This window comes from Cervus elaphus, chromosome 22 (assembly GCF_910594005.1).
Source record: "Cervus elaphus chromosome 22, mCerEla1.1, whole genome shotgun sequence".
Lineage (NCBI taxonomy): Eukaryota > Metazoa > Chordata > Mammalia > Artiodactyla > Cervidae > Cervus > Cervus elaphus.
Window position 1 is genome coordinate 56,008,297 of NC_057836.1, and position 26,654 is coordinate 56,034,950.

The 26,654-nt window shown below is 43.9% G+C and overlaps 1 protein-coding gene across 23 annotated transcripts in view; it reads left to right on the forward strand.

Annotated features, from left to right (window-relative positions):
* The window catches only part of ANKS1B (ankyrin repeat and sterile alpha motif domain containing 1B), a 1,073,060-nt gene that overhangs the window by 1,022,770 nt on the left and 23,636 nt on the right, over positions 1 to 26,654 (forward strand). For 22 of the 23 annotated variants that reach the window (XM_043881060.1, XM_043881066.1, XM_043881055.1 and 19 more), the window contains 3 exons: positions 4,984 to 4,995; positions 5,885 to 5,971; positions 14,179 to 14,316. In XM_043881060.1, coding sequence (XP_043736995.1) covers positions 4,984 to 4,995; positions 5,885 to 5,971; positions 14,179 to 14,316 — 237 coding nt within the window. The remainder of the gene's footprint in view (positions 1 to 4,983; positions 4,996 to 5,884; positions 5,972 to 14,178; positions 14,317 to 26,654) is intronic. The other variant, XM_043881062.1, reaches the window with a different exon arrangement.

Here is a 26,654-nt window from a genome sequence, read left to right on the forward strand (position 1 = left end):
AGAAAAAGGGGTCAGCGATACCCTCCCTGTGGACTCTTCACTCTATCCTGACTATGGGGCACAATTGATTGCTATTAGGACCATAATGTCACTCTGGACCCAAACTTAACATTGCAGCTCACAACTGAAGTGCTCCTAGTCTCAGCTCTAAACTTCTTTGCTCTCCTTTACCCATGAAAGTCCTACTTTGAGATCCGTGTGTGCTAAGTCACTTCAGTTGTGTCCAACTCTTTGCAGCCCCATGGACTATAGCCTGCCAGGCTCCTCTGTCCATGGGATTCTCAGGCAAAACTACTGGAATGGGTTGCCATTCCCTTCTCCAGAGGATCTTCCCGACCCCAGGGATCAAACCCAGGTCTCTTACGTCTCCTGCATTGGCAGGCAGGTTCCTTACCACTAGTGCCACCTGGGAAGCCCTGCTCTGAGATCCAGGGGCCCCTGTAATTGCAAAGAAATATGTTCTCATACTGTTGATTCTGCATTAGAAAATAAGAAACTATTTTGGGGGTGTAAGGCTAGAAAAGCTCAATGGCAATTTCTGACTTGATACAAATACTCCAAGCAGTTCATAATTTGTACTTTAAAAGGAAATGAAAAATGTTTGAAAAAAATTAAAGATGGTTGTTACTACTTTCCTTGGTGAATCCAAAAATCTCTCTTTAAAAAAAAAAATGCTATAAGAGTATTCAGTTACTTTTTCTATTACAAACAATATTTCAGGGGCCTGCCCCCAGATAGGAAATTATGATCCCTGTTCTGTATGATGCTTAAAAACAATATAAACCCAAGTGCTAAAGAAAGGACTGGCTTTGAATTGATTCAGTACTTGCATTTTATTATAGGTTTCAGAAAGGTAACATCTGTATATAACTAAATACTGTTTCTCTAGGAATAATAAAAGGATGATAATCTTAATTGGGGAAATTGTGAAGAAAATACAATGAAATATCCCTATATTCTTTCAGCTTTCAGTGGGAGAACAGGATGCTGCAAAGGTGAAGTTAATTTGGGGCATTACCCATGAGCATACAGCTGATTAGGTAGGCAGAGGTCCTTATTACAAATTAGTCTCTCCTGTGAAGCTGACGGGTTTCCCTGGTGGTTCAGAGGGTAAAGAATCTACCTGTAATGCATGAGACCCAGGTTCGATCCCTGGGGAAGGGACTGGCAACCCACTCCAGTATTCTTGCCAAGAGAATCCTATGGACAGAGGAGCCTGGCGGGCTACAGTCCATGGGGTTGCAGAGTCAGACACGACTGAGGGACTTTGAAGCTGGTGGGGATTTGAAGACTCTGAGAAGCCTTAGAAACTCCGCCTGGAGTGTGGCATCGTGAAAAAGGCAACTGGAAACAAAAGGGAACCACAAAAGGAAGCTTGCCCTGAGCATTTTACCGAGGAAATGGGCCTGAAAAAGAGAAGTCTATTTATACAAATAAAGAAGGCTTCAATTTTTAATATACACCTGTGGGAGTATTCACCATCCAGAAACGGAGCATAGCATGCAGCTAGGTCATAGAAACCAAGCTGCCCGAGAACAAGTGCTTTGTAATTGGAGCAGTGTTGTCCAGACTAGATGCCTTCGACCCTGGACAGGGGGAGAAGATGGGTACAGCGCTGAAAGAGAAGCTGGGGAGGAAGGGACTTCGGCTTCCTGGGGTCGGGCTGAGGCTCCAGGCTCACGTTTTCTTTTTGTAATTTTATTCATTTTTGGCTGTGCGGAGTCTTCACTGCTGTGTGGGCTTTTCTCTAGTTGTGGTGCATGAGCTTCTTCCTGCCGTGGCTTCTCTTGTTGCGGAGCACGACAAGGCACATGGACTTCAGCAGTTATGGCCCACAGGCTTAGTTGCTCCACGGCAGCTGGGATCTACCCAGATCAGGGATTGAACCTGCGTCTCCTGAATTGGCAGGCATATTCTTTACCACTGAGCCACCAGGGAAACCCTGAGCTCACATTTTGATATCTGAAAAGCCTTCATAAAATGAAGTGCTTATTGGATTTCTCAGCTCCCTGATTAGCCAGTGAAGACTCAGTATATTTACCTTCTTTCTGTGCATTTTCATCTTTCATTAAAATCTTGTGTGAATAGACCTCTTTAAAGCTCTGTAAAGTACACCACCAGAAAATCCTCTAGAAAGAGATTGGATCTGTATCTCTTGTACAGAATAGAAATGTCTTAAAGGAGGTGATTACCCCCAAAGACCTCCCGCAGCCCCTCCCTGACCGGATCCATGGTCATCTTGTCTTGACTCAGTGGGAAGAGAAGTACAGTTTGGGCCACAACATGCAGCCACCCCTACCACCAGCCCTCCTAGGCCTGTGTGTAGCTTGCATCACTGGAAGCCCATTGTGGCCTCCAGTCAGGAAAGCAAGGATTCTTGATTCATTGCACCATTGAGGTTTTCTGTGTCTGCTGCCACCATTCTCCTGAAGCCCCTTTAGGTAAAATCAGCAATAGATTTTTCTGTTTTCCCAAACTGGGGCTTTCAGCCAGAAAACCCAGTAAAACTAGCAACCACTCCTATGTGTGCCCGCCACTGTGGTGGGCACAGATCTGTCGGCCTTTTTAGTCCTCTTGACATCGGGCACTGCTCCCACCGTCTAAGGAATCTTCTCTTGACTTCGTGATCCTGCTGTCAGGCTTCTTCCAGCTTTGTTTCAGGTTCCTTCATTGACTCTACTTTCTTCCCCATTTCTTCATTAATACTTAATTTCTTAAGTACTCAATTAATACTTCCTAAGTATTACCTATCCCTGCAGGGTGATTCTTAGCCCTCCTCTAGTTCACTCTGAGCCACTTTGTCGGTTATCAAAGTGATAATCGGATTCAGAAAGGTTTCTTGCAAAAGCGCAGTCTGCTCTAGTGGTCCTTATCTCAGCTAATGGCCTCTTCCTCCTCAGCATCCTACCACTCACCATATGGACCAGTCAGAAGACCCTCTTGATTCTTCCTCATCAGAATGGCAGCTCCCCTTCCATTCTCCAGAGCATCTACCTCAACTTGGGGGCTTAGGACTCTGGTTTGAATTTATACCTTCCTGCCTCCCCACATTCAGCCTCTAGCTGTTTCAGTCCATACAACCCACTGTAGCTATCTTTCTGCAACACAGACCTGATCAAGTCACTCCCTACTTGAAAGCACCCAGTGTATCCTAGGTTGGCAGAATAAGTTACAACCATCCAAACCTACTGTACCATCGTAATCTCCCACCAGTTATCCAAACCCACATTTCTCATTTCCAGATGTGTGCATGTGTATGTCGATTCTGCTTCTAAAACAGCCTCTTTAGTCCTCTTCTGCCACCTGGAGAATCCTCTCCACCCTTGAAGAGCCAGGTCAGTCACCAGGCTCAGGACGCAGCCGGTTGAATGAATGGATGAAGACTTGCCCACTCCCTCCTGCAGAGTCAGGCTCTTGCTGCCCAGCACTCTGGAAGTACTCTGTTCACATCTCTGTCACATCTGTCAACATTTGTGTTGTAGCTGCTCTCGAGCCAGGAATGGTGATATGTCTCTCCCTGTCCATGGCAGACGTTCCCAACCCTCCTTACTGCAGAGCCCAGACGCAGCTCAGAATCCGTCTCAACATAGCACCAGACAGCCACATTCAGCAGACCGAAGTCTGTACACGATCTGAGGTCTCTGTGACATCCCCCAAAGTAGACTGCATTTCTCCAGCTTTTGGGCCATTTAATACCCACTCGGTTGCAGGATGAATAACAGATGGCTTTTCTTTTTTCTTTGGGACAGGGTTTCTTAATACTACATAACATGTTGGTTTTTAACCTTATGTTAAGGGGAATGTGTGTGTGTGTGAGTTGCTCAGTTGTGTCCGACTCTGTGCAACCTTACGGACTGTAGCCCACCAGGCTTCTCTGTCCCTGAAATTCTCCAGGCAAGAATACTGGAGTGGGTTGCCATTCCCTTCTCCATATGTTAGGTGTATGTTAATACTATTTCATGTCACAGATAACTGTCCACAAGAGTGCATTCGCAAGAGATGATTTGCTGGAACCCATTGTTACTCTTTGCGAAGAATTTTTCACACGTATGCACACATTCAGGCCATACATTCCACGCCTTCACACACACGTTCCTGCCACAGCCTCTCTCCTGTTCCTGCCACAGCCTCTCTCTTTACAGAATTCAGCCCACGGTTTTACCTTCCAGTCAGCATGCTGCATGTTATTTCTTCTAGCCTTCAACTTATCTTGTACGTTTCCAAGAGCTGGTTGGATAAAGTATTAAAAAATAAAAGTATCTAACCTTACATTCCAAATCTCTCTTTGGCAGTCAACAAAAGAAAAGTGGTGAGTCTGGGTAATTTTAAAACTAGTTAAAAAGCACTTCACAGGCACAGCTTTTTTTTCTGGACTGCTTGAAACACTTAATATTACATAGTAATACTCTCAGTAATCAATTTTCTTTATCTCTGACGCAGATATAGTAGCTCTCAAAAAGGTGTGTCAAAACAACCAGGAAAATGTGAAACACCTTTTCCATGGCTCAAGCGAGAGATGAAATGTAATTATCATTACGGAGTTCAATGAGTTGTATTCAAACTATCGGACCTTCTTTCATTCTGGTCACATTTCAGAGTTTATAAATGGAAAATGGGTAATATAAAGGAAGAAATCAAGAAAGCTCATATTTTCCCTCAATTCCCTTAATGTACATAAAACAGCTGGTCCTGGAATGCGCAAAGCAGAAGGCTCGTGCGTGTCAGTCATAATAAGACTGTGCAATGCAGTAAACAGAACGATGAGAAAACAGGAAAAACAAAGGAGAGACAGGGTCTGGGAAAGCCTGCAGCAGTTCCTGTGAAATAACAGTGGCATTGCAGCACCACGTATCTATAGAGCCTGTTCTCTTCACTGTCTGATGAGTCTGCCGTTGATGAATTACTGAAATCGTTTCCTCTCACCTTTTTATGTATTTTCTCTCCTATTATGTTCTCACCTGTCTTGTCTGGAAAACCCATCAGGCTAACTGTCAGGTAGGTTCTTCTTGATGTTTAATGTGATTATTAGGAGTGTCCACAGCAGGAAATGAAGTAAACAGACTGTGGGTGGCCTGTGATGAATGATAAAACTAACCAGAAAAGGCAAATGCTAAATGACAGAGAAACTTTTTGCAGATGCGTGAAACTGTAGAAGCTGCTAACCCTAAGCACATTCAGCCACTGTGAACATCTATCATAAGAACTTTAGCCTAAAGGATTACCTCAGCTCTAAATGATGAAGTAGGTTACCTGGACTGTCCGGTTTTACCATGGCTCAGAATACAGCCTGCCCCCGGAGGGATCGAGCATCATGGAGTGATATTATATCCTATGTGGCCACAAGCAATTCTGCTGCAAATATGCTACCAGCTTTTACAGATTTGGCCAGGTGCAAGAAAAATTCCCAATGATGTATTCTAAATCCCTATTTTAAGTATGTATTCAGACATGCCTTGTACCTTGAAGAAGGAGACTAGGAAGAAACAGGGAGAGGTGGCATGTACTTTGTTCATGCTAAGCTCACCCTTGGAGTTCCATCTGACATGGCTTAACTCTCCAAAAGAATGTCGCTTGAATTGCAGTAGGGGACAGAGCGGGTTTGTTTCTCTTCTTGGTGTCACAGAACGGCAGTATTCCTTCACCCACATGAAGCAGCAGAAAGGCTCTATTTAGATCCTCAAGTGCAAGACAGATACTTTATAAACCTAAACCAGAGCTGAGCCCAAGAGAAGAGAGACATATATTTAAATTAGAGTATGTTTGGTGTGTGTGTGTGTTGTTGTTTTTAACTTGAGCTTATTTTTATCTTTCAAGAGAAAAAATCATGTGCTACAGTTGCCATGCAACACAAACTGCTCTAACAGCTTTCTAATTTTAATTTCAGAAGTCTACAGAGCAAATGAAGAAGGTCCCAACTATCATCCTTTCAGTCTCATATAAAGGAGTCAAATTTATTGATGCAACAAATAAGGTGGGTACCATGCCTCTACAGTCCTGAGTAAATGATCTAAAATCCTTTGCTTCCCATCATACTTAACATCCCCATTTTATTTATTTAATTTTTCTTAATGTTTTGGCTACATCGTGCAGCATGTGGGATCTTAGTTCCCCAAGCAGGGATCAAACCTGAGTTTAAGTCTTAACCACTGGAGTCTTAATCACTGGACCACCAGGGAAGTCCCATCATCCCCCATTTTAATCACTCCCCAACCCCCACCTTCATACTCCCTACACACACACACACACACACACACACACACACACACACACACACACACACACACACACACACACACACACACACACACACACACACACACACACACACACACACACACACACACACACACACACACACACACACCCCTTGCATTTGGAGGCTTGATCCAGGATTTCTACACATATTTGGCATTCACCTTTCCAAGGTACCTTCCCTCATAGACTGTTCGGTTCAGGCTCTGACAATATCCCTTTGGGTCCAGGGAACATTAAAACAGGAAAAATTATATCTAGAGTGAAGACGCATCAGTGTTCATTCCTCCGTCAGAGGAAGTGTCACTAGGCAACAGACTAAATGTTTGTCTTTCCATTTCTCCAGAGATAGGCCTGTCCTTTCTTTAGATTTATGGAATGAATACCTGACCCAGGGAACACATGCTCTGGCTTTTACATCATATAATTGCATTTTGTTCTCAACTATTGAGATGGAAGAGAGGGTTTCAACTGTGTTGTTTTCTTAAGAGGCACCATGCGAAAAGCTCAGGCCAAGCTGTGACTATGCTATGACCTTGCACTCACTGGGAGAATGGTTCATGGGCTCCAAGGTCAAGTGTAGACAAATGGGTTGCATTTTACTTCAAAAGTGTGCTTTCTTAGCAAAGATGACGGAGGGCAGGTGCTAAACTAGAAAATGTGGGTGTGACCACTCTCACCCTCCATAGACTCAAACCTGACTCGCTCTTCCTCCCAAACCCCCAAATGTCCCTGCATTTTAGTCTTACATCCTTCCAACCAGTAAAGTACAGAAATTGGGGAAATGAGGTGATCCCCATTGGTGGACACTGTTTGTTTTCTGGACTGCCTATCCAGTCCTCTCAGTTGGACCCACTCCATTCTGGGGAAAGGAAGCAGAAGTCTTGAAGCAGATGAATTTTAATGATGGAAATGTATGACCAGGGCACCTGGATTTAGATTCAGGGAAACATCCTGTGGCCGATGACTCTTGACTGTAATAAGCCTGACCATCTGAGTCCCCAGATTCAATGGCTTTCACCCATTGAAAGCCTTCCCAGTTTGTTTTCTGTAATGAAGAAGACTGTCGTGTCAGTGGTCAGAGAAGCCCAAGCTCCCCGAGTCTACTGAGGAGAACAGCCTCCCAGTTTTAGAAGCAGTTCTGAAATCCAGGCAGAAAGCTGATAACTCAGCTGCTCAAGCCAGTCCATGATGTCCAGAGCACACTCAGAGTCAGATGCCTTCTGTGGATGATGGCTTCAACCTGGCAATATGTCATTGACAGTTACCATTCAGTTCAGTCGCTCAGTAGTGTCCAACTCTTTGCGACCCCATGAACTGCAGCATGCCAGGCCTCCCTGTCCATCACCAACTCCCAGAGTCCACCCAAACCCATGTCCATTGAGTCAGTGATGCCATCCAACCATCTCATCCTCTGTTGTCCCCTTCTCCTGCCCTCAATCTTTCCCAGCATCAGGGTCTTTTCCAGTGAGTCAGATCAGTTACCATTATCAGATTACAATTGTGGGGAGCCTGATCAGAAAAATCCCAATTGATTTGCTTTTTCATTTCTTAGAAGCAACTTTAGTTGCTTCCTTTAGCCCTAGATTATAGTCGGTTGGTTTTTAAAGTTTCAAAACTTTATGGAATTCTTAAGATACCATTGCTTTCACTGTATCTAAACTTCAAGAAAGTCTTTGGCATTGATTGTTTTTCTTTTTTTTTTTTTTAACCTGGAGCAGTTGCCTCTACCCCATTTGCACTTGAAAATCATGAGTGGCAGTATATTTTCAGCATATGAGTTTAACACTCTCTTAGATTAACAATCTTATTAGCAGGCTTGGATTCTGACATTTTCTAAACAAGTTGTATTTGCCCTGAGAAGTTTCCAGAGTCTTAAGACTGTCGTCCCATGAAGCTGGTAGCATGACTGGGTGCATCTGTAGTAATAGCATCCTCTCTAACGTGCTCTCCACCATCAGAGGAAGGAGAGTGCACTGTTGGCTCTGTGGCCTTTACCTTACAGACACATTAGTGGCTGTAGATCTTGATTTCCTAGACTTTGAGAAGATGCTTCTGCTTTAGTCACCTGTACTTAGATGAGTTGCTCATTTAGTTCTCCTCACTAAGGATTACCTGGACATCTAAACACTGAAAGATATTCCAAAGATAATTGCATGAATAAAGACACTACATGAAGAAAGCCCGTGTGTCTTTCAAGTCCTCACAGTGTGGTCCTCAGCCTATTCTCAAAATCCAGAGCAAAGGCAGATGCATATGTTGGTGGCAGGTGGAGCCAACCTCTCTCTGACCTTTAAGATAATATGTTACATTCCAATTTCATATCTCTTTTTGGCAATCACGAAAGAAAACTGGTGAGTCTGGGTAATTTTAAAACTAGTTAAAAAGCACTTGCCTGGCTTTCTTAGGAATTTGGGGACATTGACGTCAACACTGGTGGCTACACAGGGTCCCCATCCCAGCATCCCAGGGTGTTGCTGATCTGCTTCCATCTGATGGTGGATGGTGGGTGACTCAGGGCCGTGGCCTAGAAGTTAGTATGTGGGAAACCAAAGCAGAGAGCTCGTGTTAGAAGGTAGAAGAGAGAAGCAGTGAAGGGCTGCGCTGGTGGCGTGTGTCTGAGGAAGGCTGAGAGACCCTGCCAGCCAGGGCGAAGGCCCGGTGTCGGGGGGTGCGGAGGAGCCAGTGCTGAGGGTCGTGCTCGGGTCACGGTGTGGAAGGAACTGTGCTCACCAGCAGTGTCTGCAGGGCCTCGTGTGTGCCCCTGGGTCCCGTTCAGAGTCCAGCCTCTGGTTAGTGCCCACAGCAGGGAAGGAGCGGGCTGAGGCACTCCACGTCCTGCTTCCGGTTTGCACCGGAAGTTCCTCCCCTGGAAAGCATTGTCAGCAGGGAGCCGCCCTGACTTGACCTGAAGGACTTGTGATTTGTAGACATCTGGGAAGACCTCACAATTGGAGGTGCTGTGACCTCTAAGCCTGTGCCGAGACACAAGCAGAAGTCACAGCTTATTGTTTATGTTTGATGTTTCTTTGTACTAGATTCTTAAACTGTCCCCTCCCGACCACCACGTCTCTGTAACCCTGCCCTGGTCACAGAGATGGGGTGTTTGGACTGCTCTGGACACGTCGAGTAACCAAAGGCCTCAGATCCTTTCCAAGTGACTGCCCAGCAGTGACACAGCCAGCTGGTCACTGAGAAGATCTGGAACTTAACCTTCGCATCCCCTAACCCAGTGCTTTTTCCTGTTACTCCACAGCTCCTGCCAGTTCGTTAGAGGTGCAATGGATGCTTAATTTACACTTCCATTTGTGTTTGCTTGCATTTGACTAGGTAAAAGGTGAACCTTCCAGTCAAGCACTTCTTTCCTTTTTCTCTCATGAAGAAGTAGCTGTGGCTGAGTCCATGGAGAAGGTTAGGTGCCTGGTTATCAACTCATGAGTTTATTACCTACCAGCATAGGAAACAAATTGAATAACTAAACTCTATTTGAAAAGGAAGAAGCAAAAATGACCTTCAACTAAAAATGGGACTTGGAATAGGTTTATACTAAAATGTTACAGATAAATCACACCAGCTTTCTGGTGCTCCATAGCCCAGAGGTAGCTCTAGCGTGGCTTTCCACCAAGAAGACTGCAACTGCTTAGTTCCAAACCCGTCTTCAGATTGGCAGGGCCTTCTAAGAGGTGACACAGTCCCCACATCCAGCACTTGACCAAGATTGGGTTGCATTTTGCCTTCCTGCTCTGACCCCCTCCTCAGTCTTCCCATCCAGCTAAATTGGAAATAACTCAGTGCCTGGGTTTGTTTGTTTTTAATGTCAGCCTCAGGTGGGGCTGATGCTATTTTTTTAGGCACAGATTAACTTAGGACTTTTGCCTAAACAAGTTGTTTATAGCACATGCAGCCTCCATTCCATCCACAGCTGTGGCATAGTCTGTACTCCAGGACTATTCCTTGGTCTCAGAATCATCATACACATGGAGACCTGACCTTGCCATTCTGCAAAGGTGATGCAAAGTGATGGCATCATTGGCCTCAGTGTTACCACATGTAGATTTGTGTGCCTGACACACTCCAAATGTCAGCGTTTGAAGCAGAGAAAGGTTTATTGCAGGGCCAGGCAAGGAGAACAGGTGGTTCATGCCCATAAGACCCCAAACGCCCTGGAGGGAGAACCACCACACCTTTATTTAGTTTTTCAGCAGAGCATTTTTAAAGGCCAGGTGAGCGAGTGGTGTCCCCAGGTATGTGATCAGCTCTCTTGACTGGTTGATGGCGATCAACCCTTAGGCGCCAGATGGCGTGGCAGCTACGTGCTCTTGATCATCAGATATTTAATTTCTTCCCAGGTGCTAGTAGAAAAGAAACTGCCTGCTGATGCAGGAGACACAAGAGACGTGGGTTCGATCCCTAGGTCAAAAAGATCCCCTGGAGAAAGGCATGGCAACCCACTCCAGTATTCTTGCCTGGAGAATCCCATGGACAAAGGAGCCTGTTGGGGTCACAAAGAGTCCAACATGACTGAAGCAACTAAGCATGCATGCATAGTGGTGGTTTTTTAGCATCTGAAAAACTCAGGCATGAGATACTATAATCTGGGTACTTCTTAGAGGATGTGGGAGTGGGGTCTGTCCTGAAAAGGCCTCACTCGGTTACATCAGTAGTGAGATCCCAGGTCCTGTCCACATTCCAGCACCACCGACCTATCAGAAATTCTGTTCAAGATACCTCCCCACCCAGTCCATCAGTGTGAATTCATTTATAAGCATATTTTTCAATTGCCAATTAGGGTGATTAAATGCCAGTAACATGAGCTATGAACTGATTATAGAACATTTTTATTAGCCTGCCTTTCCTCTGGTTTAGACCATGAGAACAGAGGAATAAACATTTCAGCAGTAGGTGAGGAGGCTGATTTTGGAGCATGGAGCAGCATGGAGGAGGGCAGGGCCTCAGAGTTAAGAGAAAGTCCTGGGCTCCTGGGGATGAGAGAAGTGAGGGAGTGGAGGGCGGGGATGGTTGTGGGGATGGGTTTCAGGAAACTGGGAGGGAAAGTCAAGAAAGAGGAAAAGTGTCTTAGTGCTGTAATAAATTACCATAGATGGGGTTGCTTAAACCACAAATATTTATTTCTCACAGTTTCAGAGGCTGGAAAGTCCAAAATTAAGTCAGCAACAGATTCAGTATCTGATGAAAGCCTTCATTTGCTGCTTCATAAACAGCCATCTTCCTGCTGTGTCCTCGTGGCAGAGAGGGCCAGTTGGCTCTCTCGACTGTTTGGCTTTTTTTTTTTTTTTGGCAATTTTTTTAAAGCCAGCTTAGATTGATTGATTTATTTTTATTAAATGTTTTATTTTGTATTGGAGTATAGCTGATGAACAGTGTTGTGATAGTTTCAGATGGACAGCAAAGGGACTCAGCCATACATACACATGTATCCATTCTCCCCCAAATTCCTCTCCCATTCAGGCTGCCATATAACATTGAGCAGACTTCCCTAGAGAATGAACTTGTGATTTCTGGGGGGAAAGATGGGGAGGAGGGATAGTTAGGAAGTTTGGGATAACCAAGGACCTACTGGCTCCTCGTCTTGTAAAAGCACTAATCACCTTCAGGAGAGCTCCACTCTCTTGACCTAATCATATCCAGAAGCCCACCTCTAAGCACCATCACTGGGAGCTAGGATTTCACGATACAAACTTGGAGAGGACAGACACATGAGGCTCATAATTCAGAGAAAGCCCCAGAGATAAAGCTTGGCCTACTTGACAAGTGTTCCCTGGGCCACAGGGCTGTCCTATGCCACTGAAAATCAGGAGTGACACCTTATGAACTGGCAAGATGCAGGGTATTCAGTGCAATAAAAGTCGCAGGGCACTCTTCACTGTAACACCTTCCTGAGAAGTTAGTCTGCCTTTTTTGTTGTTGTTCAGTCATGTCTGACTCTTTGCGACCCCATCAACTGCAGCACGCCAGGCTTCCTTGTCCTTCACTATCTCTTTGGAGTTTGCTCAAACTCATGTCCATTGAGCTGATGATGCCATCCAACCATCTCATCCTCTGTGGCCCCCTTCTTTTGTCCTCAATCTTTCTTTCCCAGCATCAGTGTATTTTCCAGTGAGTCAGCTCTTCGCATCAGTTAGCCAAAGTATTGGAGCTTCAGCTTCAGCATCAGTCCTTCCAATGAATCTACCTTATGCTAGTTAAAAATCTCAAGAATACAACATACCAATTTAGTTAAAAGTTGGAGCCAGTGCTCTATTTCCAATAATAGTGGATCCTGGATGATGAGACTACATCCACACAGACTTGCCGAAATAACTCGCAGCCCCCAATTAAAATGACGGTGGAAACAAAATAACTCAAATGATGGTGGAGGCCTAGTGCACCTGCTAACACTGTACCTATAAAGATCATGCAGCTCTTATTAATTTTAAATTTAAGATTTCACAAGTTCCTAATTTAGTTTTCTTCTTGAAGAAATGCTGTCTGGATGTCAGAAGAGGATCTGGACCTTTTGTCTTGAAATTCTATCCTGCAAGAGGATGTTACTTGTTTATGGGATTCTGATTCCAGTTTGAGTTATTTTTGACAGTGCTACATGTAGGATCAACATAAGGGACCACTGTGAAGAATGTCTTAATTTAATTTTCTTTTATGTCTTAATTCTGTAATTGCTTCCTAACCACACAGCTCAGCAGGGTGAGGGGCGTGAAAAACTTGCTCAGGGCGCTGGCAGGGAAGGGCATTTTGTAAGCATTTTTAGACATTGACGGGTGTACCCAGAGCATTATATGTGCTTGGGTTATTTAAGACTGTGCAATTACGAAGTAATTAGGGTAATCATTAAAGGTTTTAGATCTATGACAACTGCAGAAATCATAAATGAGATATTATGAGATTATAAATGGGATATTATGAGATTAAGAAATGATTGCACGATTAATGTGAAATATTTTCCTTCTTAAATTCATCAATATTATCAAAAGTATCTGGCAGGGTTTGCAGCCCAGATGTGTCTCCTTGGTTATTGTGCTTCAGGATAATGGTACCTAAACCTTTCCTCAGGTACTTCCCATTGTTCTTAAAGGCTGGTTGGGATGAAGAGGCTGGCAAGGAGAGGCCATGAAAAAATGCTAGTGAGAAGAGAAATGAAATTGTGTTGAACCAGTGAGAGAGAGGTTGGGGGTGAGAGGCATTGCGTCGAATTTGAGAGAGCCTGAGCCCTGCGATCCAAAGACCCCAGATTGTGGGCTCAGCTCCGCCACCTGCCCTGCATTAAGGCACTTACACTGTCTGAGGACCAGTTTCCGCCTGTGAGCTGCTGAGGCTAACCTCCAGCACCCACTCGTAATTGCAACACGGCGGGAATGCATCCGCGCCCTGCATCAAGCCTGCGGTGTGGTGGTTCCCTGCTCCCAGCCCTGCGCCATCGTCTCTGCAGAGTTGTCAAGAGAGAGTGCTTTGACTTGCCCTCCCCGGCCTGCCTGGGCTCTGGGGAGCTCTGGCCGCGCAAGACAGCAGTAAGGGATGGTGAGGCTCAGTCTCCTGGGAAAGCGGAACAACAGGGCGGGGGATCTTTCCCAGGAAGAGCTGGCGGGAGGCAGCGCTGACTCTCCCAGTGTACGTGGGGGATAGAAATAGTGAAATCCTTATTAATTATTATTTTTAAAAAGGTGTCTACACAGCGCCAGGCAAGAACTGCTGCTCCAGGTTCAGACTATTTTAGGTTGTTTTTCATTAAACGAAAATATTCCTTCCAGACCTGGTATACCTTTGCCCACAGATAGTGGGTCATTTTGTATGTTGCTGGTCTAGAACATTCTAGGAATAGGGACAGCAGCTGCTTCCCAGGCCATTTGCCTTGATTCTAAAATAGGTTGGTTTGCAGAGGGAAACAGTGGTCATTTGTGTGATTTCTTCCAGAACATAATTGCTGAGCATGAGATTCGTAACATCTCCTGTGCGGCCCAGGACCCGGAAGACCTCTCGACGTTCGCTTACATCACTAAGGATTTGAAGTCCAACCACCACTATTGTCACGTGTTTACTGCCTTTGACGTGGTGAGTAACTGCCCTCTTTAGACTGACAAGTATTTCTGTGAATGTACCTGGAATTTATTGAAAGCAATTCAGATGCTTGGTTTGTCTGAGTTTTGTTTGGTTTTTTCCTACTGTACTGGGTCTTCGTTGCTACATGCGGGCTTTCTCAAGTTGTGGTGAGCAGGGGGCTGCCCTCTGTTGAGCTGCTTATTGCAATGGCTTCTCTTACTGTGCAGAGCATGGGTTTTAAACGGTGCAGGCTTCCATAGTTGTACATAACACAGGCTTGGTTACTCCTCAACATGTGGGATCTTCCTGGCTCAGAGATCAAACCTGTGTCCCCTGCACTGACAGGCAGATTCTTAACAACTGGACCACCAGGACAGCCAAACGCTTGGTGTGTGTTTGTTTGTTTGTTTTACCAAATATTAGGGTATTCATGGTATAAGATATTTTGCAGACTTCAGCTTTTCTGAGCTTTTTTTATATTTTCACTCATCCATTAAATTTCAAACTCCACTTCTATTCAGTATTTGAACTGCCATTGATCAACTACTAACTTCACTTTTTAAATTTAATGAATTCCTTTCTTTCTCTGGTACCAAAATACAGTAAATGTCTTTCAGCCTTTTTGTTCCTTCACTATGTCTGTTGGTTTCTTGGGTAGCCATTTCTAAATAGTAGGACATAGTAGTCTAGGTTTGTTTGGAAGAAATAATAAATTTTAGTGCCTCATACAATACTTACGGTTTTCTATATTGAATAGTAATTAAATTAGACATCTACAAATAGTAATTGGGAACAGTGAGGTTTGGTCTATTTAAATATGACCCATATTCAGAAATTAGTCTTGTAATGATGGCCTTATGGTGTTATACCACCTATAATCCTGTTTGTCATTGTCTTAAAACTAACCCATATGCAATATTTGTTTTTCTCATTCTGACTTATTTTGTATGACAGACTCTAGGTCCATTCATGTTACTGCAAATGACCCAATTTCATTTCTTTTTATGGCTAACATTCCACTGTATACATATACCACATCTTCTTTATCCATTCATCTGTCAGTAAACATCTAGGTAGCTTCTATGTCCTGGCTATTGTAAATAGTGTTGCGGTGATCATTGAGTTACATGTGTCTTTTTGAATTATGGTTTTCTCAGGATATATGCCCAGGAGTGGGATTGCTAGGTCATATGGTAGTTCTAGAACCTCCAACCTGTTCTCCACAGTGGCTGTATCAATTTACATTCCCACCAACAGTGCAAGAGGGTTCCCTTTTCTCCACACCCCCTCCAGCATTTATTGTTTGTAAAATTTCTCAGCTTTCTTGAGAGTGGCCATTTTAGTTGGTGTGGGGTGATATGTCATTATAGTTTTGATTTGCATTTCTCTGATCATGAGTGATGTTGAGTGTATTTTTATTTGTTAGCTATCTGTATGTCTTCTTTGGGGAAATGTCTCTCTATTTCTTCTGGCTATTTTTTGATTGGGTTTGTATTTTTTTGATATTGAGCTTCATGAGCTGCTTGTATATTTTGGAGATTCTTTTTCAGTTGCTCCATTTGCCAATATTTTTTCCCATTCTGAGGGTTGTCTTTTCGTCTTTTTTTGGTTTACTAAATAGCATATATTAATGCATATGTATGGAATCGAGAAAATGGTACTGATGAAACCATTTGCAAGGCAGCAATAGAGATGCAGACATACAGAACGGACATGTGGAAGTGGGGAGGAAAAGGGTGGGATGTGTTGGGAGAGTAGCACTGGCCTGTATACACCACAATGTGTAAAATCGATGGCCGGTGGGAACCTCTGTGTAGCACAGGGCATTCAGCTCCACACGGTGTGATGACCAAGGAGGGTGGGATGGGGGTGAGGGAGGGATGTTCAAGAGGGACGGGATATATGTATGCATATAGTAAATTCACTTTGTTGTACAACAGAAGATAACACAACCTTGTAAAGCAATTATACTCCAATTTTTTAAAAAGAATACATCTTAAATAAATAAAATTAAAAAAAAAACTAGTCCATATATTACAAACTTGGAAGATGAAAGCAATTCTAGAAAATGTATTCCTTTTTGTACCTTTAAGATGGTACAAATTGTGTGAGCATAACTCTAATGTAGTACATTGGGCATTCTGCATTTGAAACAGAAGAGAGAGACAACCATGAAATAATCCGTAATCAGAAGAATTCTGAAATGTCACTCTAACTTGACAGTTCTGCTCTGCTCAAGGTTTAAAATACACATGTTTAAAGAATTACACAGTATTTGCAGTGGAATATATTCTTGGGATGCCAGCCCACGGTTTGGTGTCATGGATAAGACTACTTGAAGCAATCTTTTTCAGTTCTGACAAATTCCCATGGACCAAGGATCACCAAAACCCAGAATTTGCCCCTAAGGGAAGTTAGGCTCATGCCCAGAGCACTGTATTACCAGACTGCATGTAGCCCATCCCTTGCAAATTTTGAAGATTGGAAACAGGAAAGAATGCTCGTGTGCCTTTAAATTTTTTTTCTATTTTGGGAGGCATGAGGAGAATAATATACAGGAGGTCTGTGTTAACAGTTAAGGACTGCAAAGCCAAAACCTTAACAGTATCCCTGGATGCACTTGTTCACAGGGAATCAACATTATTGATTATAGCCATGTCAGCATTAGGTTTCTGGTGCCTTTAGACATAATTTACCATTCTTGTGAGATGCAGTTGTTTCTTTAAACAACAGAATTTATCTTTCTATCCCCACACCTTTTGGTTTGCATGATACACCCTTCTCTGGGAGAGTTGCCTTGTTGTCATAGAAAGGACGAACTGCTCAGAGTTCACATTCCAACTCGCTGCCTGCTCCCTGACGTTAGATGAGGAGCAGGACTCGGAGTCCCGATTTCCTTTGTCCACAGAACAGGTGCAGGGATTTCTCCTCGCAGGTTTTCATTGGGACTGAAACGAAGGAGCGCATGTAGAGGCTCATAAACAATGTGTCATTTCAGCACCACCACCGCTTCTGTCTCTCTCCTTCCCTCCTGACCTCACAAGTCACTCTGGCCTTTTCCTGCTAAAAGACTAAGGTACATTTTTCAGAAGTATATTTATGGTCCCATGTTTTCCCACTGCCCTTGCAAAAGAACTGAAAAGAAAACTAGAAGAATAAATAAACAGAAGCATACAGAAAGAAAGCATAGACTCTGTGGGCCTTCTCTTGGTCTATTGCTTCTATATAGTGTTTTCATTGAGTGTCAGCATTAATATTCCAGTATTGTCAGGATGAATTCCAGCCTTCCCTTGGGTATTGCAGTGTTTCTTTCTAAATTGGTTTTAGAGTAATATATAATTTGCCTCCATAAGAGAATCTAAAACAGTGTTCTCTATTAAAACTAAAAATGATACCCGTGGGCCATCTGGCCCCTTGAGTTTTTCAGCTGGTGTATATGTGATGCCAGAATTCTGAGGCGAAATATAGGGGGAAAATAGTCAACTGTTTGGTTTTAAGACCAACACAATGTCCCTGATACATTTTGAAAACATGTGGAGAATTGCTTCTCCTTTTATCTTTTCATCCAGATGTTTGATTTAATGTAGACATTCACTAGCTTAGGAGTCTGGTATCAGCTCCAAAGGATTTTCATCTTACGCCATGAATCCACCATTTTAATCCTCTCTAGGTGAACTTCAAAAATAGTCACAAAGGCTACCAGTCTTGACCTGGGCCTTTGAGCAATTTTGAGATGCCCCAAGCTTTGTTTGCACACACACACACACACACACACACACACACACACACACACACACACACACACACACACACACACACACACACACACACACACACACACACACACACACACACACACACACACACACACACGCCTCTTTGAGCACGGATTTCATGTCTTTATGTAGGGCAGTTCAATATTCAGTCCATTCTTGAAGCGATAACATTCTTTTGATATGAATCAGTCCCCCAGGCTGCCCAAATGGCAAAATAATACCTCCAGTATACATTTCGTCTTTCAGCTACTGTGTTTTGAGTATACATTTGCTTGCTTTTTATTGGCATATAATTCCTTTACAGTGTTTTTCTGCTGTAGAACAGCGTGAATCAGCTATATGTGTATATATCCCCTCCCTCTTAAGGCTCCCTCCCACCCCCACCCGTCCTGCCCATCTTGGTTACCACGGAGCCCCAGGCCGCGCCCCCTGCTCCACAGCCGCTTCCCCGGCCGTCTGTTTCACACACGCAGTGTACACGTGTCAGCTCAGCTCTCCCAGTTCAGCCCACCCTCTTACCCCCCCCGCCCCGCCCCCTGCCACAACATACACATTTGTAACTGCAGTTATTGCTACTTTCAGCTTGTACATCTTTTATGAGTCACAGCAAGTTTTTCTGAATATCTCCTATTATCAAGAAAATTCAGTGATAGGAGACCTTCCAGTTTACAGAGAGTTGGATTTGAAATTCAGAACCTTTTTCGCATAGAAATCCTGTGGTCTTGGAAGGGAAGCTCAAGCCCCGCTACAAAAGCAAGCATGGGAATTTAACATAGTTCCTTTACTGAGGCACTGCAGAGCCCTGCGAAGGCTGAGACACCAGAGGGGGTGGAGTGCCTGTGTTTTCCAGGGTCATTTGGCCATGGGAGCCTCCTGCCAGGAAAGCTCCTCACGGGCCTGGCGTTCTGCGGAACACACTTCAGAAAATGTTTCACTTTATCTTCTCTAAGCTTGTTCTCATTCCTAAGAATCTGTTAGGTTGGTATAAAAGTAATTGTAGTTTTGGACCGCAATTTTTAAATTTCGTGCCATGAATTTTAAATCATTATAACTAGGCTCCAAAACATCTTTACTAGTCAAAATAGGAACCATTACAATCAACACATTTTTGCCAAAAAGAAATGTTTGTTTATTCCTGTAGCATGCTTCAGGATTCCAAACTCTTGGAAAGCATTTTCTGCATCCTGCTGCTTGTGGAAGCATTTTCCCTGCAAAAAATTGTCAAGCTGCTTGAAGATGTGGAGGTCAGTTGATGAGAGGTCAGGTGGATATGGCAAATGAGGCAAAACTTTGTAGCCCAATTCATTCAACTTTTGAAGTGTTGGTTGTGCAACGTGCAATCGGGAGGCGTTATGGAGAAGACAACAGAACGGGCCTTTCTGTTGAGCAGTGCTGGCTGAGGCATTGCAGTTTTCAGTGCGTCTCATCAATTTGCTGAGCGTACTTCTCAGATATAATGGCTTCACCAGGATTCAGAAAGCTGCAGTGGATCAAATGGGCAGCAGACCACCAGTGACCATGACCTTTTCTTGGTGCAAGTTTGGCTTTGGGAAGTGCTTTGGAGCCTCTTTTCAGTCCAACCACTGAGCTGGTCATCACTAGTTGTCTGGTCATTGCTGGTTGTCATATAAATTCACCTGTCACACATCACAATCTGATCGAGAAATGGTTCTTTGTTGTCGCATAGAATAAGAGAAGAAGACACTTCAAAATGACAATTTTTAATTTTTAGTCAGCTGCAAGGCACCCGCGTAGTGAGCCTTTTCACCTTGCCAGCTTGCTTCAAATGCCAAACAACCATAGCAGGTCAACGTTGAGTTCTTGGGCAACTTTTCATGTAGTTGTAAGAGGATCGGCTTCAGTGATCTTCTCAGTTGGTCATTGTTAACTTCTGATGGTCAGCCACAGCACTCCTCATCTTCAAAGCTCTCGTTTCCTTTGCAAAACTTCTTGAATAACCACTGCACTCTACATTCATTAGCAGTTTCTGGGCCAGATGCATTGTTGATGTGAGTTGTCTCTGCTGCTTTATGACCATTTTGAACTCAAATAAAAAAATCGCTCAACTTTTCTTTTTGTCTAACATTCTGTAGTCTAAAATAAACACCAAGTAATATGTCATTAGCCAAAAAACATAAAGTGAGAAATGCGCGTTAAAATGATGTATAGCAGAACCACATTTATTTAAGAATGTATTAAAGGACAAAGTTCAACGGGTTGTAAAACTAAAATTACTTTTGCCCCAACCTAATACACTAAATTCAGCTTGTGATATTTTCAGTTTTAAATGACAGGCAGATGAAAATTTAAAAAAGACTAGATCAGAAGTGGAATTAGTGTTCCCAAGAAAAGCCAGTGCCTATTATACCTCATTGGGCTTCCCCAGTAGCTGAGATGGTAAAGAGTCTGCCTCCAACGCAGGAGACCTGGGTTGGGAAGATGCCCTGGAGGAGGTCATGGCAACCCATTCCAGTATTCTTGCATGGAGAATCCCCATGGACAGAGGAACCTGGTGGACTACAGTCCATGGGGTTGCAAAGAGTCAGACACAACCGAACGACTAAGCACACAGCATACACACATTATACCTACCAGCAAACCCCAGACCTACTCTGCATTCTAGACTCGCTATGGTGGCAGCTGATTCCTAGTCACCTCTCTGATGGGACATGCCTCACCCACTTCTGAACAAGAAGCTGCCCAGCCTCCACCTTCCAGGCAGTGAAAACTTGGGGGAAGAGAATAGGCCTAGGTAGGGGGAAAAAAAGTGTGTTATGAGTCTAGGAGTTTCCTGCAGTTCAGAAGACCCAGGTTCGATCCTTGGTTTGGGAAGATCCCCTGGAGAAGGAAATGGACACTCCAGTATTCTTGCCTGGAGAATTCCATGGACCAGAGGAGCCTGGCGGGCTACAGTCCATGGGGTCACAAAGAGTTGGACACGACTGAGTGGCTAACACTTTCATGAGTCTAAGAGTTGTGAGGCTTGAAACAACAAATTCAGTTTTTTTCTCCTCCACTCTTCTTTTTGAAAGACATTTATTTTAGGCTGTGCTGGTGTTCATCGCAGCGCATGGGCTTTCTCTAGTTGCAGTGAGTAGGGGCTGCTCTTCATTGTGGGGCGCTGGCTTCTCATTGCAGTGGCTTCTCTTGTTGCGGAGCACAGGCTTGAGGCGCAGGGGCTTCAGTAGTTGTGGTTCTCAGGCTCCAGAGCGCTGGCTCAGTAGTTATGGCACATGGGCTTAGCTTCTCTTTGGAATGCGGAATCTTCTTGGACTGGGGATCAAACCCGAGTCTCCTGCATTGGCAGGTGGATTTGTAACCAGTGGATCACCAGGGTAGCCCCTCTCCTCCACCCTTATCTCCAATGAGTGAAGGGGACTTTCATGCTGTTGGGCTGACAAGAGGGAGAATGGGTTGTCTCTGGGGCCACTAAATCCCAAGGCTGCAGTGATCGTCCTTAAAAAGCCACCAAAAGAAACAGATAGATAGAATCAAGATCACTTGGAAACTATCGTCTTCTATATATTATTCACTCAGTCCAAACATCTAGGTCACAGAATGGAGACAGGTAGATCAGAAAGATTTTGATGCATTCTTTGTGAAACTGTCAGATTTATTTTAGAAATCTGGGAGGGATCTCATTCAATAGTTTTACAGTATGAAATGTTTATTTTGTTTAAATAGCATTAAAAGCAATGACCACCACTAAACTGTAGTTAATTCTCACCTCTATAAAGAACATGTTTGTGGTCTTTGGGATTTTTAACCATGCTCATTTTTCTCTTACATGCAACTCCCAATTTCTATAATCTTCAGTGTGTGAAGCTTAGACTAGTTCTTAAATATGTAGGGAATGTCAAAGTCTTGATGCCCGTGGGTGGTGTGTGGGGGAGACAAGGATCCCTCTTTCCTGTACTTTCTTGGTTGAATGTGGGCCGTGAAAGGATCCAAACTGGAAGAAGAGAGATGACAGAATGCAGGAAAATGTGGTCAGCAGGCTGGCGGACTGCATTCTATAGACCTCTTCCATCACTAAGTATCAGCAAACTTAAGTGCAGGGGAAGAAGAACACCAGAGTCAACCACACTGTGATCAGTTTAACGAAAGTGAGATTCCTGAGCCCTTTCTTTTTCTCCAGTTTAATTGAGATAGCTGAGCACCGAAAAATTGATGCTTTTGAACTATGGTGTTGGAGAAGACTCTTGAGAGTCCCTTGGACTGCAAGAAGATCCAACCAGTCCGTCCTAAAGGAGATCAGTCCTGGGTATTTTTGGAAGGACTGATGCTGAAGCTGAAACTCCAATACCCTGGCCACCTCATGCAAAGAGTTGACTCATTGGAAAAGACCCTGATGCTGGGAGGGATTGGGGGCAGGAGGAGAAGGGGACGACAGAGGATGAGATGGCTGGATGGCATCACCGACACAATGGACATGGGTTTGGGTAAACTCCAGGAGTTGGTGATGGACAGGGAGGCCTGGCGTGCTGTGATTCATGGGGTCGCAATGCGTCGGACACAACTGAGCAACTGAACTGAACTGAATGGAGATACAGTTGGCATATAACACAGTATGAGTTTTAGGTATACAACACAAGGATTTGATACATGTGCTACACAATAAGTTTAGTTAACAGCCATCACCTCACATCCTTACACAAGGGCTTTCGTGTGTATGTGTGATAAGAACTTCAGGATCTGCTCTGTCAGTAACTTTCAAATGTACAATATAGGCAAACCTCAAAGATACCGCAAGTCTGGTTTTCCAGATCACTGCAATGAATCAAGTATCACCATAAAGAAAGTCACATGAATTTTTTGATTCCCCAGTGCATATAAAAATTATGTGTACAGTGTCCTGTAGCCTGTTAAGTGTGCAATAGCATCATGTCTAAAAAGCAATGTGTGTGCGTGCTAAGTCTCTTCAGTCATATCCAACTGTTCGTGACCCCATGGACTGTACCCACCAGGCTCCTCTGTCCATGGGATTCTCCAGGCAGGAATACTGGAGTGGCCGTGTAAGAAAATGTTGAAGTGCATGGAGCCCTTAAGATGGGACTGTAACACGTTCCCTGGCAAGTCTCCCACTTACAAAGGAGCAACCTACTGTTAAGTAGAAGCCTCTCCCTGGCACAGTCCCTAAAATTCACCAACAGGTCTGTGGCAGTAGAGATCCTGCTCCCAAGATCAGTGATTGAATAAAAATGGCAGCACTCCCCAGCCTTACAGCCCTTACATACCACCACCTTACCCCAACCCCACCCTCTGCCACCGCCAAAAAACAGAAAATAGGTTAATAGATTGCGTCTATCAATACATCCTGTCCATTGGCATAAATCGTTGAGAATTAAGCAAACCAAAAAATATTAAGAAAATAAATCACTTTCTCTCTTATTCCTATTTGTGGGGGGCTGGGGGGGGTGGCGCGGGATAAGGGGATGGCTCAGGCGGTAAAGAATCTGCCTGCAATGCAGGAGACCTGGGTTTGATCCCTGGGTCAGGAAGATCCCCTGGAGAAGGGAATGGCAACCAACCCCCTCTGGTATTCTTGCCTGGAGAATCCCATGGACAGAGGAGCCTGGTGGGCTACAGTCCATGGGGTCACAAAGGGTTGGACACAACTGAGTGCCTAACACTTTCACTTTGAAGGGGCTGGATGGTATCAGAACCTTAAATCAATCCCAATTTATGTTAAGTTAGAAAGAAAGTAGACATTCTGATTTTTTTTCTCACAGATTGTTTTACAGTATTCACACACGTATTTGTTACACCTCCTCCTGTGTACCTGAAAATCGGATGTCATGTCTAGGGTTGAGGTCTTTAGAACCAGTCTGGCATTTTTATTTATTTATTTATTTTTAACGGGAGGATAATTGCCTTCCAGTCTTGTGTTGGTTTCTGCCATCCGTCGGCATGAATCAGCCACAGGCATGCCTATGTTCCCTCCCTCCTGGATCCTCCCTCCCGCCTCCTGCCGCGCCCCGCCTCTGTAGACTGTTGCAGACACCAAGCTGAGCGCCCTGCACTACACACACTTCCCCTTAGCGAAGCAATTTCCATGTGGTGATGTATGTATTTCAGTGCTACACTCTCAAATCGTGCCCCCCTCCTGCCCCCGCTGTGTCCATGAATCTGTTCTCCACGTCTGAGTCTTTCTTCCTGCCCTGCAGATACGATCGTCAGTACCGTTTTCTAAATTCCATGTATCTGTGTTAATATATGATACTTGTTTTTCTCTTTCTGACTGACTTCACTCTGTACAACAGACTCTAGGTTCATCCACCTCCCTGGAACTGACTCATCTTTATTTGTTTTTATGGCTGAGTAATATTCTATTATATATATGTACCACAACTTTCATTCATCTGTCAAGGGTCTAGATCGCTTCCCTGTCCTGGATATTGTAAATAGTGCTGCAGTGAACATTGGGGTACATGTGTCTTTTTCAGTTACGATTTTCTCAGGATATGTGCCCAGTAGTGGGATTGCTGGGTCATATGGCAGTTTTATTCCTGATTTTTAAATAAATCTCCATATTGTTCTCCAAGGTGGCTGTATCAGTTTACATTCCCACCAACAGTGCAGGAGGGTTCCCTTTCCTCCATATCCTCTCCAGGATTTATTGTTTGTAGCTTTGATGATGGCCTTTCTGGCCGGTGTGAGGTGATAGCTCATTGTAGTTTTGATTTCTTATTGTTGTTCAGTCGCTAAGTCATGTTTGACTCTGCAGCCCCATGGACTACAGCACACCAGGCTGCCCTATCCTTCATCATCTCCCAGAGTTTGCCCAAACTCATGTCCATTGAGTCAGTGATGCCATCCAACCATCTCATCCTCTGTCACCCCCTTCTCCTCCTGCCCTCAATCTTTCCCAGCATCAGGGTCTTTTCTAATGTCAGCTCTTTGCATCAAGTGGCCAAAGTATTGGAGCTTCAACATCAGTCCTTCCAGTGAATATTCAGGGTTGATTTCCTTTAGGATTGATTGTTTTGATCTCTTTGCTGTCCAAGGGACTCTCAAGAGTCTTCTCTAGCACCACAGTTCAAAAGCATCAATTCTTTGATTTGCATTTCTCTAATAATAAGTGATGTTGAGCATTTTTTCATGTGTTTATTAGCCGTCTGTATGTCTTTGGAAAAATATGTTTAGGTCTTCTGCCCTTTTTTTGATTGAGTTGTTTGTTTTTCTGATATTGAACTGCATGAGCTGCTTATATACTTTAGAGATTAATCCTTTGTCAGTTGCTTCATTTGCAATTATTTTCTCCCAGTCTGAGGGTTGTCTTTTTATCTTGTTTGTGGTTTCCTTTCCTGTATGAAAGGTTTTAAGTTTAATTAGGTCCCATTTATTTATTTTTGTTTTTATTTCCATTACTCTAGGAGATGGGTCGTAGAGGATCTTGCTGTGATTTATGTCAAAGAGTGTTCTGCCTATTTTTTCCTCTGAAAGTTTTATAGTCTCTGGTCTTACATTTAGGTCATTAATCCATTTTGAGTTTATCTTTGTGTATGGTGTTAGTGTTCTAATTTCATTATTTTACACATAGCTGTCCAGCTTTCCCAGCACTACTTATTGAAGAGATTATCTTTTCTCCATTGTGTATTATTGCCTTCTTTGTCAAAAGATAAGGTGCCCATGGGTGTGTGGGTTATCTTTAGGCTTTCTGTCTTGTTCCATTGGTCTATATTTCTGTTTTTGTGCCAACACGATGTGATCTTGATGACTGTAACTGTAGGATAGTCTGAAGTCAGGAGGGTTGATTCCTCCAGCTCCATTCTGCTTTCTCAAGATTGCCTTTCGGACTCTGTGGGAGAAGGCGAGGGTGGGATGTTTAGAGAGAACAGCATCGAAGCATGTATATTATCAGGGGTGAAACAGATCACCAGCCCAGGTTGGATGCATGAGACAAGTGCTCGGGGCTGGTGCACTGGGAAGACCCAGAGGGATGGGATGGGGAGGGAGGTGGGAGGGGGGATCAGGATGGGGAACACATGTAAATCCATGGCTGATTCATGTCAATGTATGGCAAAAACCACTACAATATTGTAAAGTAATTAGCCTCTAACTAATAAAAATAAATGGGGGAAAAAAAAGATTGCTTTTGCTATTTGGGGTCTTTTGTGTTTCCATACGAATTGTGAAATTTTTTGTTCTAGTTCTGTGAAAAATGCTGTTAGGTAATTTGATAGGGATTGCATTGAATCTGTAGACTGCTTTGGGTAGTATGATCACGTTCACAATATTGGCAGGATCAGCCTGGTTTCAAATCCCAGGTCTGCACTTCTTAGGTTCATCGTTTGGGCAGGAATGCCTCTTAGCTGTTTCCTCATCTGTAGACGAGAGATAACCGCAGCCTGCTCCTGGGGTTACTGTGAGGATTCAGTGAGATGACACAGGTCCCCGTCTGCTCAGGGACACATGGCACATGGCGTTCAGTCCATCTGAGCGGCCGGGGCGGGCGGGGAGGTGCAGCTGCAGTTATGGTGGTGCTTGTGGTCTTTCTTACCGGACCCTGTGTGAGGCTTTGGTTTATAACATATATTTGCTGCCGCAGTGTCCCACACCTGAGGGGAAAAT